General features: G+C 45.1%; 1 protein-coding gene across 1 annotated transcript; it reads left to right on the top strand.

Annotated features, from left to right (window-relative positions):
• The first annotated feature begins 831 nt into the window (after positions 1–831).
• LOC121047615 (signal peptide peptidase-like 2B) lies at positions 832–18,038 on the top strand. The gene is made up of 5 exons (XM_040503002.1): positions 832–973; positions 4,320–4,397; positions 7,416–7,570; positions 15,453–15,654; positions 17,737–18,038. The coding sequence occupies exons 1-5, from the start codon at positions 832–834 to the stop codon at positions 18,036–18,038; spliced, it is 879 nt and encodes a 292-aa protein (XP_040358936.1).
• Positions 18,039–18,997: the final 959 nt, after the last annotated feature.

Genomic DNA, 18,997 nt, shown 5'->3' with positions numbered 1-18,997 from the left:
GTTATGGTTTCCGTCTTTCTGGTGTCTACTTCACGGCGCAGGTAAAGCCAGACCTCCACGTTTCCCCGGGACATTCTCTTACCCCTTCCTGCTCTCCCTTTTTTATTTCTTATCTACCAACAGCGATTGATAGTAGAAGGTGTAATTCGGTTAACCAATTATTGAAACTAACCCTTCACGACAAGTCGGCACGCGAGCAGTGAGAGAAAGTTTAGGTGAGAGTAAAGCAAAAGGAAATTTCTTGACTGATTTTTTTTTTTTCAAAATAAACTTTTATCGTAGTCAAAAATTGCTCAAACCTTTAAAAATCACTCACAAAACGCAGAAAAGAAGCGCGAGAATTAGAGGCTTCATAAAAGTTTGTCTAATGCCCTATATTTATTTTTTGTTAAAATATTTGCACATAGAGAAAAAACTTTACAACTTGATCGGTTCTCTATCGCTAGGACACTTCCACCCATGCTGATATGCTTCCACTAACGTACAATTGAGTTAATAAAACTAATTACGTGTCAGAATACTGTTCAAGCTCATCGCCAGTTATACTACCGTTCTTTTGTTTTACTGGCGTGCTTAAAAATGTGGTAAAACAATTCGCACATCTAATTTATTGTATTTGTGGTTCTTCCTAGATTGTTTGCTTGTTTTTGACACTACTCCTGGTGTATGACGTCTTCTTCGTTTTCGTAACGCCGTGGCTCCAAGCGGTGAGTGAACCCGGGGATAAACAAAGGTTTTGTGGTCGTCTTTCCTCCGCTGATATTATTCCGGTTCCTGAAACGCATGTATCGTGTCCTGTTTTCGCGTTGACATCAGAACCGCGAAAGCGTGATGGTCGAAGTGGCCAAAGGAGGCAAGTCCACAGAGCAGCTCCCGATGATCCTCAAGTTTCCGAGGCTGAATCGGTACAAGTACAAGCAGTGCTTTCCCTTGAAGTTCTCCATCCTTGGTCTCGGAGACATTCTGGCTCCAGGTAAATTTCCCACCACGGGATTATATGCAGTATTAGTGTATCGACGACCCGGTCTTATTTGCGTAAGAAAACACTGAATTCTGTTCTTCGACTAAACCAAAATTGTGTTTTTTGGTGCACGGAAAGCTCTTATGGAGTACTAGGTGTTCACATTTACTTTTTTTTTTTATCGCTCAGTCCTTTGCGTTTAAGTGCAAACATGGCTGATATAATAAATTTTAAACGTGCCGGCAAGTAATATTTGAAGTCCGTTCGCCTTAACGTGTTAAAAAAAATTTAATATGATTATGAAATAACTTGTGCACCTTATCCGCGAGTTAAAATAATAATAATCGACGCAGGTAATGACGTATTGTCCCGTCAAAAATACTGCTCTCATTGAATCAAGTAGAAGTAAACATTGTCGAGTTGAAAATGTTTCTTTCTGTCATACGTAATTGATGTCACATTTCTATAGAACATTCCAATTAGCGTATAGACTATAGGGTAACGTTTTCGTTTTAAATTTTTTTTTCACTTTTTTTTACTTTTAGATGTTGCACGAATCTCATTGTGGACACGCCACTACATTTTCTTATTTACTTAGGTGTCTATGTTGCGCGCGTTTTTCTTGTCTGCCAAAATTCTGGGTTCACGCGTGTTTGGCTGGGATTTTTGCACGGTCGACATCGATTCAGCGAGCACTGGCTCAGGAGATAGCTTCCAGCTGCGGCCATTTTCAGTGTTGTTGCGTTGTGTGTCTGCCGCATGCACAGTCCTTGCGAAGTAATCAACTCGGGTTTTAGGTCGATCCGTGACGTTCAAACGCTGGACTATTTTGAAGCGTCGGAAACACCCGTTAGCCGCGGGTCGTTTGCAAAAATCTGCCCGGAAGTTTACGGGGCGCGACGCCCTCTCAAGTGCTGTCTCGAACCTCCAAACTAGAGCTGCTTCGAATTTTTTGATTGCGGGAGAGAAAACACAAGACCCGAGTGAGGCCCGTAAACCTTCTGCACTGCGTCTAAAAAATGATGCGCGGCACAGCCGAAGAAACGCGAGTGCGCGCTTAGATCAGCAAGATGCTTTATTACAACGAGCACGCGCGCAAAGGGAGCACATTCTTAAGCAACCAACCCTCACCCGTTCTTCCTCCGACTCCGCCCACAACTCTTGAGATAAAGTGCAGGCACCGCGAAAATGAAATCGCCGACTGCCCAGAGTCAGAAAACATAAGGTATCTGCCGGACATTTTGAATGTCACCGCTTTTGTAAGGATGCAAAGCGCGCGTCTATACGGAGCGCAAGTTTGTCTGCTTCTTGCAGAAAGGCGACAGTGACGTCAGAACGTCGAGCTCTGATTGGCTCTGATTGGAAGGATAGTGGGTAGGCCTCAAGGCAGCTAGCATTGAGGTCTACCCACTATCCTTCTAATCGGAGCCAATCACAGCTTGGCATTTTGACGTCCCCGTGCGCTCGCGTCTCCTCCTCTCCCTCACTTTTTTGGTGCATAGAGAAGCCTGGCGAGAATAGACGGCGTCAATATTTTAATTTACGTGCGAGAAATTCTATTTTTTTCATGCAATTTGTTGACTTTTTTTTGTCTGTTAGGTGATCTTACATTGCGCTATACAGTAAGTGGTGAACTCAACGTCGGCGTGTTAACTGCATTTTAATCAGACAAAGTATTGACAAGGCACTGAACTTTGCCGTCTGGGTTACTGCCATTTATGACATTTTTCGGCCACACTAGTAATTTTTATGGAGCCCTTAAATTAAAATGAAAAAATTGGCAACTGCTGGTTTGCGTTATCAGTGTCGCGCAGTCGATTTTGTCGATTTTTATAAAATAAGCTTTTTTAAAAAAATATTAAAGCGTATTTATCTAGTCAATAGAGACTTTTAGTAAACCGTACGCTAGAACTTGGCGCTGAGCGGGAGCTCGTGTCGTCACTTAGAAGCCTGAATTAAGAACGCGCCCGCCGGGCCTGCAATCCGGAGCGTAGAATCTGATAAAAGTTTCTAATGACTACGAAATATTGCAAGTACGAACCGCGTATTGCGTTTGTTTTAAGCATTGTATCATTTCATTTCGGTCTCAGTTAACTTAAAGAACCTATCAAGCAAATAAGATAGGTTCGATTTGGGGCCGGGTGGATAAAACGAGTCCAGAATATGCGGAACATTGCAATGGGCTCCAGTGTGTTTCCCGCTTTGGAACTCACTTAAAGTTAACTTTGGTACGTAACGTGCCGAACCAGCAAAGTGCATCTGGCACACTCTAGTATAGAAATGATAAGGTGTGTTGGACGTGCAACTTAAAGCTAAGTAAAAGGGAGCTTTCTCCGCAACAAGCCTCTGTAAAACTGCCGACACCTTGGCCGGGATCGCATACCCGTCGTCCGTAGACTAGTGTTTTGCCTGGGAGCCACCGATGTGGCTAACAACAGAGACTATTTCCTTCGGAAAAAACAAGCAAATAAAATATTTGCCTGTATTTATCGAACAGAGTCGATCTTTCCGTTACTGACCTTTTGTTCAAAAATCAAGGCCTACGAGAAAAAAAAAAGAATGCAAAGAGCAAGCGAAAACTTCTAATTTGGCAATTAATATATTTAAAAAAAAATTCGTTGTAGTATCAATCAGTGAAATCCTTCCCGCTTAAGTTCCAGCTATTCTTCGGCCCCGATAATGCTCAAAGAACAAATCAATACGCTTTCTTGGACATCTTATATTTGTTGTTTTACTCTCCCTCTTTCTTTTCCTACTCCAGGGGAGATCGACTCTTTGATCGATAAAGAAGAAACCCTTCCTCCTATCCACCTGGATTATACGCCTCGATAAAACGGGAAAAAAAGAAACATTAAAGGCAGCGAACAAAAATATTTCATCGTGACGTTCTTCGATGCTTTTAACGCGTTTCTAAGAAAATCGTTTTAGCGCAGATTAGCTTCAGTCTCAGGAGAGACGCGGCGGCAGAAAATGCGACCAAGCTCTTAGCAAGATTTTTTTTCTCTCCTTTCGCTCCCGCACAGCTTTCATGTTTTGAAAACATTTCCTTTTTTTTCCCCCTTCATATTCCCCCTCACTGCCAATTAACCAGAAGCTCTTTTCGTGCGCAGATATATTAGCGTTTGTTGTTCTTGTCGTTGATGTTGTTTTCCCGGTGGTGGAATCTAGCGGAGTGCTGCCGTCGTCGGCGCGGTCATTGCTGTTGTGCTTCGTGTTGCCCCCTCGACGTTGAAGCCTCGTCGTCTGGGCTTAAAGCCCCCGAAGCGTTGTTTTAAGGCTAGAACAGCGCTCAGGAGAGTGGGGTACTGGTCGCCCACGCTCATGTTTTATTCAGACAACCTCCGCGCGTTCTTCGCAGGCCTGCTAATTTCCTTTTGCCACGCTTTCGATCTGTTGGCCCTGGGAAAAAGGTTCTACTACTACGTAGCCTGCGTTGGTAAGTAAGCAGGTCCACAGTCTCGACCCTAAGGGTACTTCGCCAAACACAAGCACGCTGCACCCCCCTCCCCCCTCCCTTTCCCCTTCTTTTAAGCGGAAGTCAGACTGCCTACACGTCGGCAAAAGAAGAGACGGTGTTAGATACAGACATGACGACTGAAGTTTCTGGGGACACGCCCGGTGCATGTTGGAAGCAGGCTTGCTTCGTACGTAACATGCTCTGAACAAGTCTGCAGACCGTTTTTTGTATTAGCAATGTGACAAAACTGATATGCGAGAAAGAAACACGCCTTCGCGAAGTAGCTGCAGACTGTCTGATGTATTACGTATTAGCAGTGTGATAACGGCTCTGGTCTATCGGTTTCATTTCTGTTTTGTTGACTGTGAGCTTGTAGTTACGTTCTATTCTATGTTGGCTACTACTAGAAAAGAGGGGGTGGGGGGAACACACACTTTTATTTTAGTAAGATAGTTGACCGAGATAAAACGATGGTTCTCAAAGGATGCCCGGGTGTGGAACCTGGGGCCGCTTGTGCCGATTTAGTTTATTCGACTCTACGCACATCGAATGCTTGACGACTGCGGCTTTTGCGGAGCTCTTTTTGGTAAATAAGACAGCTTGCCACGAGAAATCTTCGTTTAAAGGGGGAAATAGTGAATCAAAACAATCACGAACTTGGCGTCTTTTCGAGCGCTTCGGCAAATTATGATCGAATAAGACGTGTGCGCTGCACGTCAGTTAAGAATTATTTGCGCTTGATCATCGGCTCATCGAAAAGAAAAATTTTCGATTCACAGTGCGCTTTTTTTTTTACTCGCGAATTTGCATTTGCAACTTCGCTCACGTGACAAAACGAGCGTATTAAAAACGCCGGTGGTCAACGTGGCAGATGAAAAATTGTACGAAAGGTGTCACCGTATGAAGCAGGCTGAAAACATATATTCGTACTTTACAGTCGCTATCTTTTCAAACGCAATTAACATGACGCGATTTTGCTTGCGATTTCGCAAGTGCGACGATAAGCGCCGTAGCTTCCATCGCTTCTTTTTGCTGCACGAGCGACGTCGCAACTGCGAGATCGCAAGTAAAATCGCACCCTGTGAATCAGGCACACAGATCTCTACGGCAATTTCCTGGATCGCATATCCCCGCTTGGTCGCTGCAGGGAAAGGGCGTCCACCAGAAGTTTCCGAGTCTGCCAGGAGAATCGATGCAGAGGCTGGGTAGCTGCGTGCTGAAATACACGCGTTCTGCTTATTCGCCATCAGTCGCCGAAAAAGCTTTTTTTAAAAAACAACGTGTAAACTGTCTCAATTGCCTTCGAGAACCAGTGGGAGTTTTTATGAAAGCTCAGCACCGCTGGAAAAAGGCTCAACTCGTGAAACGCAAGTCTCGCAGTCAGGCGGCGGTCGCGCCTTGGAACCACGAAGTGCTCCGCGTCTCTGTGCCTTCGCGCGCTTGGATACCGATTAAGAATCGACACCCCGTTAAAAATTCAGAAAAACAAAATCGCAAGTGCAACGTGCATGAAGGTGTATGTGCCTCTGGAGCAGCGTTTTACTTTACTTCGACGACTGTTTTTGTAACCTTCGGCATTCGCGTACTACAAACGAGGTTGGTGCAGTGGCGTTTGAAAACGTATCTCCCGTCAAGCGCTGCTCTACCGCTTTTCTCTCTCTGTGCTTCCACGTGACGTGAGTAATTCGGATTCATCAAGTAAATTTCGAACATAACCATGGTTGATAGTGCATAATAGCAACCACAGATTTTTTATTTATTTAATAATACCAAGTATTGTTAAGTAGCTTATCAGAACAGATGGGCGATAAAGAACTCCGCGACCGATATGTATGCAGTAAACACATGTACGCGTAACAAAGCTTTAAAAACTTTCCCGAAGGGTTAGCACATTTACACGGCGTCAATTCTTGATCGGTTTCTAAGATTGCGAAGGCGCAATGACGCAGCACTTTCGCGTGCCAGGGCATGCCATTTGATTACGCCACCTGACCTCGAGACGCGTTCGATGTGCTGAACCTTTTGTCTCTAGTGCTTCGTTTTCATCAAAACAACGTCATGTTCTCAAAGGCAACTATGACGGTTTACACAGGGTTTTTAAAAACTTCTTTGGCAAATGACGGCGAACGTAGAGAAAATTTGTCTTTCAGTACGCAGCCGCCCAGCCTCAACACTTCACCCGTTATATTTACACAGGCCCAAGATGGCTGATTTTGAACTTCCGGTGGCCGTATTCGCGGTGCGGAGAAGCGCGATCCCGCCATAGAGTTAATATAGTGCGCGCTAGAGGTTCAAATGGCGCTAGTGTCCATGGGACATCCGGTTTCTACATGAAGCAGACGGCAAGCAGTCCACTTTCGCAGTACACTCCTACGGGAAAACACCCGTACATGTCGTCTATTTGCTAAAGAATAACAAGATTACCCTTCGTTACTTGAGTCTTAGCGTATAGTAGGTAACTTTATTAACATTATAAAAGTGAAATTACTTTAGTTACAATATTTGTGCGATTTGTGAGCGATGTTTACCTTCCCAGTATTCCGGGTCCGGTCAAACGTTCCACGGCGACTGTGTAAAGACAAGCGGCGAATCTAAGTGAGAATAACAATCTAAAAGAACGTAGGACTTGTTTGAGAGGCGCAAGCATCCCGATGACGCTAATAGTAATAATCTGCGAGGCTTATATGCAACTAAAATGACCCCCATTTGCGAGAGTCCTATTATCGCTCAGCCGCCAATGAGTGCATCAGCCGATGAGAAGTCCCAATGACAAATCATCAAGTCAGAAGCGTGATTACAATAGGCCAGGTCAAGAGATTCTTGAGCGTTCATTGACTACAGTGCCCGGAGAAAAGTAGTTTATTTTGAGAGATAAGCTGTTTGGATCTCGTGTCTTATCGGAACCGTTGTCCCTCCTTTACTCTGTGCCGAGAACAAAACTTGCGAAGACTTCGAAGTGTGTCGTTCTTATGAACGCCCTTGTCGGGGCCTGTGCAGCCTACGGGGTGGGCATGGTGATCACGTTCCTGGCGCTGCATCTGATGCACATTGCGCAACCCGCCCTCCTCTACCTGGTGCCGTGCACCGTTGTGGCTGTCGTCGTGTTGGCCTGGTACAAGGGACATCTGTACGCCATGTGGAACGGCGTCAGGGTACGCTTTCTAACAAACTTAGCAAACTTCGCTAAAAAAAAGAAAGAAAAAGTACGCGAGCTCATTTTTCTGCAGAACATTAAGACGGTTAATCACGGCGAACAATAGAAGCATCCCAGCAAATGAAGAAGCGCAGAAAAGATCTGGGAAAAGGCGATGCGCGCAGGGACAGTGAGCAAGACGTTTCACTCGCTGAATGTCCCTTTGCGCATCACATTTTTAACACAGAATGTTTTATATGGCTGGCACCTAACCATATCCGGTTAGGTGCCAGCACCGGAAGTCGACAGGCCGACTGCCATCCGTACACTGACGCAGCGCTCGTCTGCTCGCTGATTGGACGCCGATGTCAGCCGAACCTCGTCCACGAGTGCCTCCGTGTTTTACTGCCGGAGGGGGTAAAACGTCACGTGATCAGGCCTACAGCGGCGCTCTCCTCCGTGAAACGAGCGTGCTCCGGGTTTCCCCAGAGAAAGAGACAGAGATGGAAAGAAGCAAAAAAACAAAAATAAAAAAGAACTACTTTGCTGCAGCAGGTTGAGGTAGTTTCTGGTGTTTGTTGCTGGTGAGGCTCTGCTCGGCGCTGCCGATTTCCAATTGTTCTGTTTTCTCCACGCAGCGTCTACCGCGTCTCAAACTGCGACAGGTTCTGGGCAAGCCACATTTGTGTGGTGGCCTTGCACCCCACAGGGCCGTTTGGCGCCATTTAGTCTCCACATATGCACGCAGCATCTCCACAGTAACCTATCGCATTCTGTTTTACCACTGCTTCTGACACGCTAACGCGGCAAAGGGGCAACTTTTTTTTTATATATCCGTTTTATAAGCTTTGTCCTTCGCTGAAAACCAAACATTTTTCACCGTGATTGGCGTTCTTTGTGTTCTACAGGAGAGCGAACTCAGATACGTTTTTTAGTGTGTTCTGCAGAACCCAATTTTTCAAAATCCTCATTACGAGGACTGTTCCTCACGTTCATTTTTAAAAACTAAAATGGCCAAAAAGGTGCGCTTGACATACGTTCGAGTAGTGTTCAGTATTTATAAATCTAACGAAGCTTCGTCCCATCATGTACAAATTTCTTTGAACAGAAGACGAGAACATCGAATTCTTTTCTTTTTATTTTTAATGCAGTCTCCTTCTTCACCACTGCTGTTTTAGTGTTCTGTGCCTGGCGGCTTATTAAAAGTTCTGCTTTGTCTTCTCGTGCGAGGTCGTTCTGAAATTTGCCGATTAAGTCTGCATTAGCCCCGCGATCTCGTATTGAGTTACATAGGGAGCCGCCTGCAGACTCGTCTGCATTTTAAGAGGTTGTGAAAGCTCTTAAAACGTAAAAAAATCCGTATAAGGTATTCAAATGAGCAGTAATACTAGATATAAGACGCTTTTCTTTCGGAAGTAATTTGTCCCGACATTTGATGGCAAGAAAACGCGCAATGCAGGCCCGCGATCCATAAGATTTAGTGCATAATCTCGGAGTAGATTTAGTTTCTGCTTTTGACTTGAACATGGTTTATTTGTTCATTCACTTTTACTCTATCCTTCATTTATCTGATCGTCACATATTTTTAGGCGAAGCTGGACGGGCAATTGCATAAACCAAATAACTCGTCGCAGAGAAATTACCGCGACAACTCGCTTACGATTGAAGCCTGCGTGTATCATTTATTGCGTAGTTTCCGGAGGGAATTTTTATATTTACGAGAGGGAACTGCCAAATTCTACGAGCATAAATAACGTGCGTGGCTCCGGCCAGCGATTTGTAGTGGCATTGCGACCCCGACCTTGACATGATCCTAATTTAACCTCACTTCGCCTTCGTGGTATCAAATATTTTCAACGGTCGTGTCAATCGTGTATCTCTCTAAGTAAAGCGGCGTGACTAGTGCGCTGTGAGATTCGGAATCGTATTGTACGTTGTATAATATAAGCTGTAGGAGAAAATTCACTGCCAAATATTTCGAGTGAAATAAACAGCAACAAAGATTCGTGTTTATACGTCGTAATGCTTGTTTGCCTTTGACATGAGGCGACACCGGTCTACGCTGTAGATAAGAAATTTAGGCAGTGCAGTACAACTACTAAACTGGCGTCGTTATCGTGCATCACACGACTGACTGCACGCCGGTACGATGCTCATCCAGATCGAAATGGAATAGACCGATCTCACCAGCTAGTTTGAGTACGCCACCGCTGCCGATATGCGTCGTGGGAGCTGTAGTCTTTCTGCACGCGCGACAACCCTGCTAAAGGTCTGCGCGAGCAGACCACGAGGCAGCATGAGCTCTCTCGTGAACTGGCGTCTGCCTCCTACGAACTACAGTTATGGCGGCGTCACGCATGCGTGGAACGCTTGGTGAGATCGGTCTATTGAACCCAAGATCCCTGGATTCTCCAGCGCAAAGTTGCTACGAACTTCAGTGCGCTAACACGCTCGGCAAGCGATCCTCATGTTTTGGGAAAGAAATTTCGTCACTGCGCAACTCATTATGAACCAGTGGTCCGAAAGTTCCTTTTTTTTTTCTGACGTCCCGAAAGAAGGGGAACATCCAACGGCACCTTTTTATTCCAACACTGACGTCCGCACATACAAAGCATATGGTCTAATTCCCAATGTGTCTCCGCACACCGGGCATTAGGCAGAGCGCTGTTTTTAACTCCATAGCGTTAATGAGCTTGTGTCGCAGAAAAGCCGGTGTCCCTAGCGAGACGCGAAAATTCTCATTGGTCGATGGGGTCACAACGTCAGAGCAACATGACCTCGGGCGGGAACTTGAAACAACCCACAACGCTAACGTGAAGCGTGACTTCACGCTGTGATAACGTGATTAACTGGGCCAGTTCGTTAACGTTACACATGATAAGAAAACAGATAAGAAAACGCGGACTACGAAAAAGAACAAACACGACCGGAGAACGCTCTACTCGTAACTGAAGAATTTTAATAGAGGAGAAAGATTACGAAAAGCATATACAGTACTCTTTAAAGATTGCGCTAAAACAAAGGGCCACATTCGAAAACCGAAAGCGTGTCAGTATAATCTATAATTTTTTTCCCTAATCTCTCTCGTCACCCCCTCCCTGTTTGTACTCATTGAGGGCACTCAGGAATTTCTACATTTCGACGATGAGGCTAAGCCCACTTGGTACGCGCATCGTAGCAACACAATTGTTCGACAAATATTTTTTGCCAACAACTGAATATCACAATTTGGCAAAGAAACAAATGTTAATAAGATGCAATTTAGGTTCTTTAAAACCCATATATACGCCTCGTATAAAAGTTTCTTTTTTTTTTTTCTGATTAGGCATCGCATAAGTACATATAAGCGCTTTTGAAATTTCGTCGAAACAGTAATAACAAATTTGTTCGACCCAAACATATTAAGACGCAAATTTAATCCCAACGTTTGATTAGTATATGAATGCCAGGCACACATATAGTAATAGTTATTTATGCATATTAATTATTTTTTCCGGCACAAATGTTTTCTATATGATCTGAACGGTTCGGTATTCAAGACAGAGCGAAAGCCAAACGCGAAAGCTCGAGTCCAAATATAAGCAGTAGAAGGCAGCCGGCGGGGGTATTAGCTTTCCCTTGTTTGATTCTTAAAATGTCTGGTTTCATTCAGGCACTACTCCTCTCTGCTGCATTTTCTTTGTCTGTATTTTAGATTGTGCCAAGCGGTTGACTGTATATAAGATATAATTCCTAGAATTCCTTTAATTTCACCGGCTGTTTTAAGATGTGCCTGCGGCGCTTTTTTTTTATTATTTCTTTCATTTGATTATTTCTCTCGGAGGAAACACGGGTGGCCGATACGAACCTTCACAGTTCGACGCACACGTTCACTTGTCGCTCTCAGATTGCGTTTACGCGTGAAGAGCACGCTTGCAAGTTGTAGACAGGGCTTTTGTCTGCGCTCGAGAAAATAATAACAAAACTACACGGAATGTTATAAATGATCATGTTTTGATTGATAATATCTTCTTCTTTTCTAAACACTTCATTTTGCAACAACAACAACAACAACAACAACAAAAATAACAATCAAATGCGTCCAGTGAAGAAATGTACAAGTCCTCTTACGCTCCATCGGAGATACAGTTAGTTTTCTTCGATTCCACATTGTTTTACTGTCACCTTCTTTGCTACACTTGGAAACAGACTATGTAGACTTAAAAATACCTGAGCATGTTCCGAACCGAGATACTGTAGACATTTCCAATGTTTATAAAACCGGAGCCCATCGTGCGATCTTCACATCTTGCGCGTGTCATGTTCGTCGCTCCGCAAAGCGAGTACATCACGCGCCACACGAACGAACGCTGAAATTGGACGGGCAGGAAGCCGTTTCCTGGAATGGTCTATCCAAGATTATAGTCCGCTGCAACATGAGGTCTGCATGCAGAAGATGCTGCGGCTGTGCATTTCCCGAGAAAAAAGCTCGAATCAACGGGATGAGAAACCAAGGGGGAGGAAGAGATCAATAGTGGACGGGGACGTTAGAATGGTTGGAATGATCATAGCCTCCTCTATACACCAACTCATCTCTGTGACGTCACGGCGCGGTGGTGGCGCCGTGACGTCACAGAGATGAGTTGGTGCAGATGAGTGCGCGTGCAATTGTACTGGATCTTTATACAACCGCGCTCGCAACCGCTTTGCGAACGCGGATCCGCTTCCAGTGTGAATGAGCGGTAACATATGTTAGTTTCCACTGTGTTATTGCAATTCGTACTAGTGCGATCTTGTTTTTTTTTTTTTTTAGAGCGCAGCTCTTAGGCGCTTGTTCCCGGATTGAGCGGCGTCGGCGTAACCGCGCGTTGCATTATGGGACGTTTTTTTATAATGACATCACACGTGACGTTACGTGTGAAGTCACGATGATAAAATTTTCCCGCTAAATTTGGCGGGATTTTTTTTTTGTGCTAAATTTGCCGTGTTGACGTTTTGTGAATGAATGTGACGTCAAGTGACGCCACGTGTGACGTCACGTGTGATGGCACGTGAAATTTATGGGGAAAGTTTTACCGCTAAATATAGCGAAAACATTTTCTAACTAAATTTAGCGGGGAAATCGGCATGACGTGACCTCACCACCAATTCACTTTCCCCGCTAGACTAAGCGGGAAATTTACTGATAATTTTCCGCTAAATATGAGGGGAGCGGGAGAGCAGGAGGGCAGGGTATGGAGGGGAAGAGGGGCATACCCTCCCCTCCGTACCCTCTCCTCCCCCTCAAGAGCTGCGCTTTAATTTGGCATTACAGAGAATTATAAACATCTTTCACTTTTTCCTCTCTCTCTTTTTCGTTTTTATGCAGTTATATTTTTCTCGTATATTATGGCCAACAAAGCTAACAGGATTTTTGTTTTACGTTTAAGTAGTTTTTCTTTACGATCGTGTATTAGAATAGTTATTAAACTGCATTCAAATTTCCACTCGTTAAACTTCGATTCATTATACCTGTGCTCTTTTAAACAAGGTCGCCTATTGTTTCGCTACTCGCCCGCTCCTGAAAGAACCATTATCCATCGTCCGTCCCGTCTGATGGACGCATGTGATTGGGGCATAGTTTCTCCAAGTTGTGTTTTTCTTCTCTTTCTTGTACTTTGTATTCTCCACTTTTTTTGTAAAGACTGATTGTTCCAACTTAGCGCGAATCTCTCTTGTGAGAAGAAAATCCCAGGAATAGCGGCCAAAAACCTGGAACCGAGAACGGAGCGCGCGAACATTTGCTCAGTATAATTTATTTACATGTACAGGAGATCCCCAAACGCTTCCTTTCGGCCAAATTTTATTTTTATTCGTCTCTCTTTATCTCTCCCTATAGTCGTTGCGGGTATTGTGCTGAAAGTATGGGCGAAGAATCTGAAAAGAAATATTGTCTCAAGGTGTGCCGTTTCCCGATCGATCTCGCGCTCCTGGAACACAAAGGACGAGAGGATTTTGATCTCGACAAAAAGGATGACTTTTAAGCGATCGGGGAAAGCTCAGAAAGGCGTGCCGGGCTTTGTACTTTCTTTCGACTATCCCTGTCGACAGGAACGCCAAACAAACGAACGCCATTTTAAAGTGTAGGCAGGCAGTACTCATTTGTTCCTGTTCCTTTTCTTATGTATAGATATACATTTTTTTTTATTTCTTATGTTTGTGATGTCTTACAGCTCTTTATTTTCACTTGACGTCGACACGGTTCCGGTGTTTTCAAACCCGAGGAACAAGACAGATCGCATTTGTATTATGTCCCCAGGGACACAAATAAAAACAAAAAGCGAAGGCCGACCGACAGTTGCGGATTTGCTTGATGTATGTTCGATGTGAACGAGCTTTTTTTTTTTTTTTTCTTTCCGAGCTTTTGCAGTCAATTACCGACTTTCAACGGGTGAAAGTAATTAGTTTTTACCGCTATTTTATTACAGTTAAAATTTAAACAGGTACAAATTAGAAAGAAAAGCAAAAAGCAACGCTTCCTGATGTCGCAAATCTTAATCAGACTAACCAGACAAACCTCTGATGATTCTCAGCATACACGGACACAAACTATGGCTCCAAGTATGCACCTTTAGTTCTTATCGACGAAACTTTGCACTGCGTCATAACCATAAAATGGATGTTTCATAGCGCACAAAATAAACTTAATAACGCTTTGCCGTTTTCATCTTGTCAGAGACCTTATGAGAGTATATCGCATCATTATTTTCAAATTTTCCCACGCCCCGTTATTTACGACGGGCATGTCGTTCTGCAGTAGCAATTGTATCTCCCGATGCATCGTAAGAACAACGGCGCTTTGTCCTGTCGCATTCGATATTCTACACAACCGAAACAACCGTCGGGCACGAATCGACGTATGAACTTAAATGGTGACAATTTGATATACGATATGTGACGTAAATCGGGAGAGCATACAGTGAGTTCACCACCTATCGACGGGCCATGATAGCCTTTCGGCCAATGGTGTTTTCAGCTTTGCGCTTGGGGGCACTGTGATCAACATCAGCTGGCCGAGTAAGAGGAAACATGTCAGAAAACAAAAATACGAAAAAAAAAAGCCACAACACAAGGCGCACCAACCCACCTTATTATCCAAACTACTTTAAAGTTCATTAATATTAGAAAAAAGAAACGCAACACCGAGTGGGGTAAAGCTGACCGGGGGGGGGGGGGGGAGGGGGGGGGGGGGGGAGTCGCAACTTTAACCACGCACCGTCGCCGTTCTTTGCATGCCAACACCATCTCCTACTTCGTTTTTGCACTTCTATAGGGAGGGGGAAGGACAATTACTGCCAAAGGCGCAAAGCTTATTGAACAGGACTTCTGAAAATGTCAAGCGGCACTATCGTTGGTTATATGCCGGAGTCACCGCTTGCCAATCTTTTCGCACCCTATATAGAATGGTTGCTGAATAACCATACCGCACAAAACCTTCCGGGATTTTTTTATTTCTTTTTTATTACACTTTGGTTAGAGTTTTAAAGTTCAGTCAGTCTCTTATTTTCCTAACCAGAGACATTTCTTTCAAATATGTTTACGCTCAAACCTTTATTTCGGACGTTGTCTTCGCTGGGTGCCTACAGGCACCGATGCCAAAAGCTGATATGCAATATATATATATATATATATATATATTGTCAATGTCATAATAAAAGCGACAGGCTGCGCCTGCGCAATTCAGGTGCACGAGAGAAAGAAGCGTTGTTAAAGGTAGGAAGCTCGCGTTTTGAAGCTTAAAAACTGAAGCCCCTCCGTGCTGTTCTTACCTTGTCGATGGCTGTTGTGTAAATGATGACAAAGTTACGTAAATATAAAATTCTACGAAAAATGTTTTCTTTTTTTTTTTTTTAATTCTTGTTCCCCAATTCTGACGCTCGCAGTTGGAAAGCGTCCCCGTGAAACCCGCCAAGCAACCGGCGGTGTCGTCCCAGACCAGGGCACCGGAGGAGCGGCCCTTCCGCGAGCCTTCGCCGGAAGACTCGGAGACGGAGCTCATCCCCGATCGTCCGACCGAAAACACCTCCGAGAGCAACAAGAAGTCTCGAAAGGGCAGAAAAGAAAGTGGCCAAAGCGACGACAAAGGTGCGCGCCCCGCGTGTCTCCAAGGCTCTTCCTGAAGACTCAAAGGCTCTCCCTGATGGTCACACATTTGCGACAGCTTACGACGGAGTGTTTTGCGATATCTTACGACGAGAGAGAGAGAGAGAATACTGGAACCCTCCATCAGGTAGTGTTTGAATAGGCCAAAAACAAGTACACGAGTCGTGAGAGCTTCACGGTAAACTGAATCCACCACATCGCGTTCTGAGCGCTGCCGCCTACTCCAACTAAGAGAAGGTAGTGGGGAGGGTAACACAAAAGGGTACATAGGGGAAGTTAAGGACGCTTGGACATACATATAGGAAGCAGAGCGGCGTATACAGAGAGTGTGGTCAACGGGAGGCGCGGACAGTGCCAGGGCGTGTACCAAACGCAGAAAGTGGGCTTGACATGCCCCCTTGGCCAACCAGAAGTCTAAAAGAATCCTTAACGGTGGTAGCGAGAAACTGTTTTGGTCGAAGGTATATGTTGGTATATGGTTTTAATAAGCGTGTAAGAGTGAAGTGAGGTAACCCTTCATGGGTGAAAATAGGGTGCATGTGATGTTTCGTTCATGATCGTGCAGAAAGATGAAAGAAACGAAAGCGCCGCTCAACTTTGTTTTGCTTGGACAGAGTGTGACCGCTCGGACGGCAGATTCCCGGCCTTCGGCGCTTGGCTTACGGATTATGTCGATCGTTTCGCTAGTCACACTCTTCCACCATGATTTTGGATGGCCATGATCGAAACATCACGTGCATCATATTCTCAGTCACCGAGAGTCACTCCGACGCACGTATTTGGTTTGTTTCTCGTGACCAGCGCCAGTTTATTATTTCCGGCTTCTGGTTGGCCACATTCGAATTTGTGAAGACGCCCTGGAACACGCCCAGCCCGCTTTCGGCCAATGGCGCCTCCTCATTTGTCTCCTATACTTCCCAACGAATGGCCAAACTCTTTACATAACACGGCTCTCATACGATAGTATTGACATGCTGTCATCAGCACGAGCTGTAGGTAAAGCAACCTATCATTTGCCATGAACAAAACTTTTGACATTCCGATGGGCATCTGGAGAACACTCGCTGTCAGCACGCGACTAACTGGAGGGCATGTCCCACCAGTGAATATGCCCTATACGAACATGGGTTGCATTGACGTCATATCAGCAACCGTTGTGATGGCTTCGCTGCTGAGCCCGTGCCATCTGCCGCATACATTTTGAAGCAGGGATTGTTTTTACTCAGAAAAAAACAAGCAAGAATGGCCACCAGCATGGTGCGATGGCATCACGTGCAGGTCACCTATACGGAAGGGTAGACGCAACAAAAGGCGTATAAATTTAACGCAACTAACGTAACTAGTTTCAAGTCGAGGCAATACACGAGAAAATGAATATTGGCGGCCCAATCGAAGCACTGAGGTTTCATTCATTTCACAGTGGGATCTTTCGACGTGCGACTACAATTTTAGTTACAAGGCGCCTTCGCAATACGTTGTCGTGAAACGGCGGAGGCTTATTGCGTGATAGTATAATCAATTTTCCTATCCAATAATCAAGTAATTTGATCAGGTACCCTTGTGCATTCAGAAAGTAAGAAAGTGAGTTGCGTTCAAGCACGGGTCCCACGAGATTATTTACTTCTGAGTCGCGCACGCACAGTTATGTTCCCTCATTAAGTACTCACAGCCTAACGTCGTTTCAAGATTTGTTTTGAAGTTTATGATTAGAATTAATCCTGTTTAAATTAATATATTGGTCCACCACCCGCATAGTGCGGTCTGCCATTAGATTTAATTTCTTTTCCGTGAAGAATGTCAAATCTGCAGACCAAGCTTTTTTTGGTCACGAAAAATTCGGTGGAGGAAGTGAATAACAAAACTTTTGGGAAACCGACGGTTTACAACAGACCCTTAGGTTTTGAAGTACTTCACGAATTTTTTAGAACACACTTCAATGGCACGAATTTTCATCAGTGTAGATGTCAAAGATGTCGGCATGGTGTTCACTTTGTACGTGATCCTTAATCTGTTTTTTTTTATATCTCTACTTGTTGTCATTTTCGCTCAATTTCTTCCCTCCAGGAGACAACGCCCCTAAGGCAGAAGTTCCGTCGCCTGGAGTAGACGGAACATCGCCGACCGACGCGGTCTTCGCCTGCGCCGGTGACGACGTGCTGGCGGAGGTCAAGCCGAGGACGACCTCGCCCGAAACGCTGCCCATCGACTCCCTCGATCCGGACGCGGCGGTGACGGTGCGCAAGCGGATCTCGCACACGAGCGCGCTCAGCTGGGAGGAGCAGCTGTCCCACTTCATTCTGGGACAGGGCGGCAGCAGCAGCGCTCGAGCCGAGACGGCACCCGCCGTCAGCCCGTTCCCGGCATAAGGCCTAGGGGCCCGGGAAACACGTGGCCTATGCCTCCACGGCATGCTCACGTGAAAGGGCGAAACTTTACAAGATCGTGCCCTTCTGTACGATACTACGAAGCGTTACTTTTTGCTCTTTGTCCCGCGCGAAACAAGAAATGAAAAATAAAAACACAATAGTGAGACAAAGGCAGGGTTCAGTTCTGTTTATTTTCTACCGATGCAACGCAGCAGCTGTGCATGGGCGTCGCCATAACCGACCTTCAGTTTTTGTTTCCTCTTGTTCCGTTTATACTTAACTTCATCATTGCCGTAGTAAGCCAGGTTATTGCCATTTTAGAATCTACCGTGCCCTTCTCCACAGCCTTGACCTTTGTGGAGTCTCGTCGACGACCGTCTCAGTGGCTCGGTATCTCGGTAAGACAACAGGAGGTCAGCAATGGCGGCTGTAATCTGGCTCGTGTGCAAATCGTCTACAGACCAACAGACTGTTTATAAAAACAAGGTCGCGTTTGCCGGGTGTGGGCACTGCGCGTGCTCGGGAACCCGATTCGCGCTTCTGCGCATGCGCCGAAACGACAACAGCGCCACCGCAGCAGCGTGACAGCAGAGCGGCGTGTTGGTGTGCATTCGACTGCGTTTTACTTTGCCGAGTTCCATTACTTCATTATGGTGGTTCTTGGTGGAAATGACGCCAGCAACAGCTGACGTCAAGTACACCAGGACTGTCTGCCGAGAAAAAACTAATGTGAGCGGAACGCGTCTTCTAGCGGTAGATTTAGCGTCTTATTTGGTTCGTTAGTACGAATATCCCGCTATATAAGCAAAATATTGGGAACAAACGTGGTAAATACATAGATTTTCGTCTCGCTATTATAAATAAATCTCGTTGTCAACAATATTTCTGGGAAAGGACGGGGTTTATTTTAACGATACCTTTGACTGTAGACACCTTTCCAAAGTGACTTGGCGCTTTCT

Source organism: Ixodes scapularis, unplaced genomic scaffold, assembly GCF_016920785.2.
Source record: "Ixodes scapularis isolate PalLabHiFi unplaced genomic scaffold, ASM1692078v2 PGA_scaffold0__279_contigs__length_252992795, whole genome shotgun sequence".
NCBI lineage: Eukaryota > Metazoa > Arthropoda > Arachnida > Ixodida > Ixodidae > Ixodes > Ixodes scapularis.
Note: the sequence above shows the minus strand (reverse complement) of the source record. Positions and strands in the feature narration are given on the sequence as shown.

Excerpts from the sequence above, each read along its gene's own strand:
- LOC121047615 (XM_040503002.1), top strand. The coding sequence starts at position 832 with ATGGTCGAAGTGGCCAAAGGAGGCAAGTCCACAGAGCAGCTCCCGATG. Across the intron at positions 974-4,319 it reads CGGAGACATTCTGGCTCCAG|GCCTGCTAATTTCCTTTTGC; the intron begins GTAAATTTCCCA and ends CGTTCTTCGCAG. Across the intron at positions 4,398-7,415 it reads CTACTACGTAGCCTGCGTTG|CCTACGGGGTGGGCATGGTG; the intron begins GTAAGTAAGCAG and ends GGGCCTGTGCAG.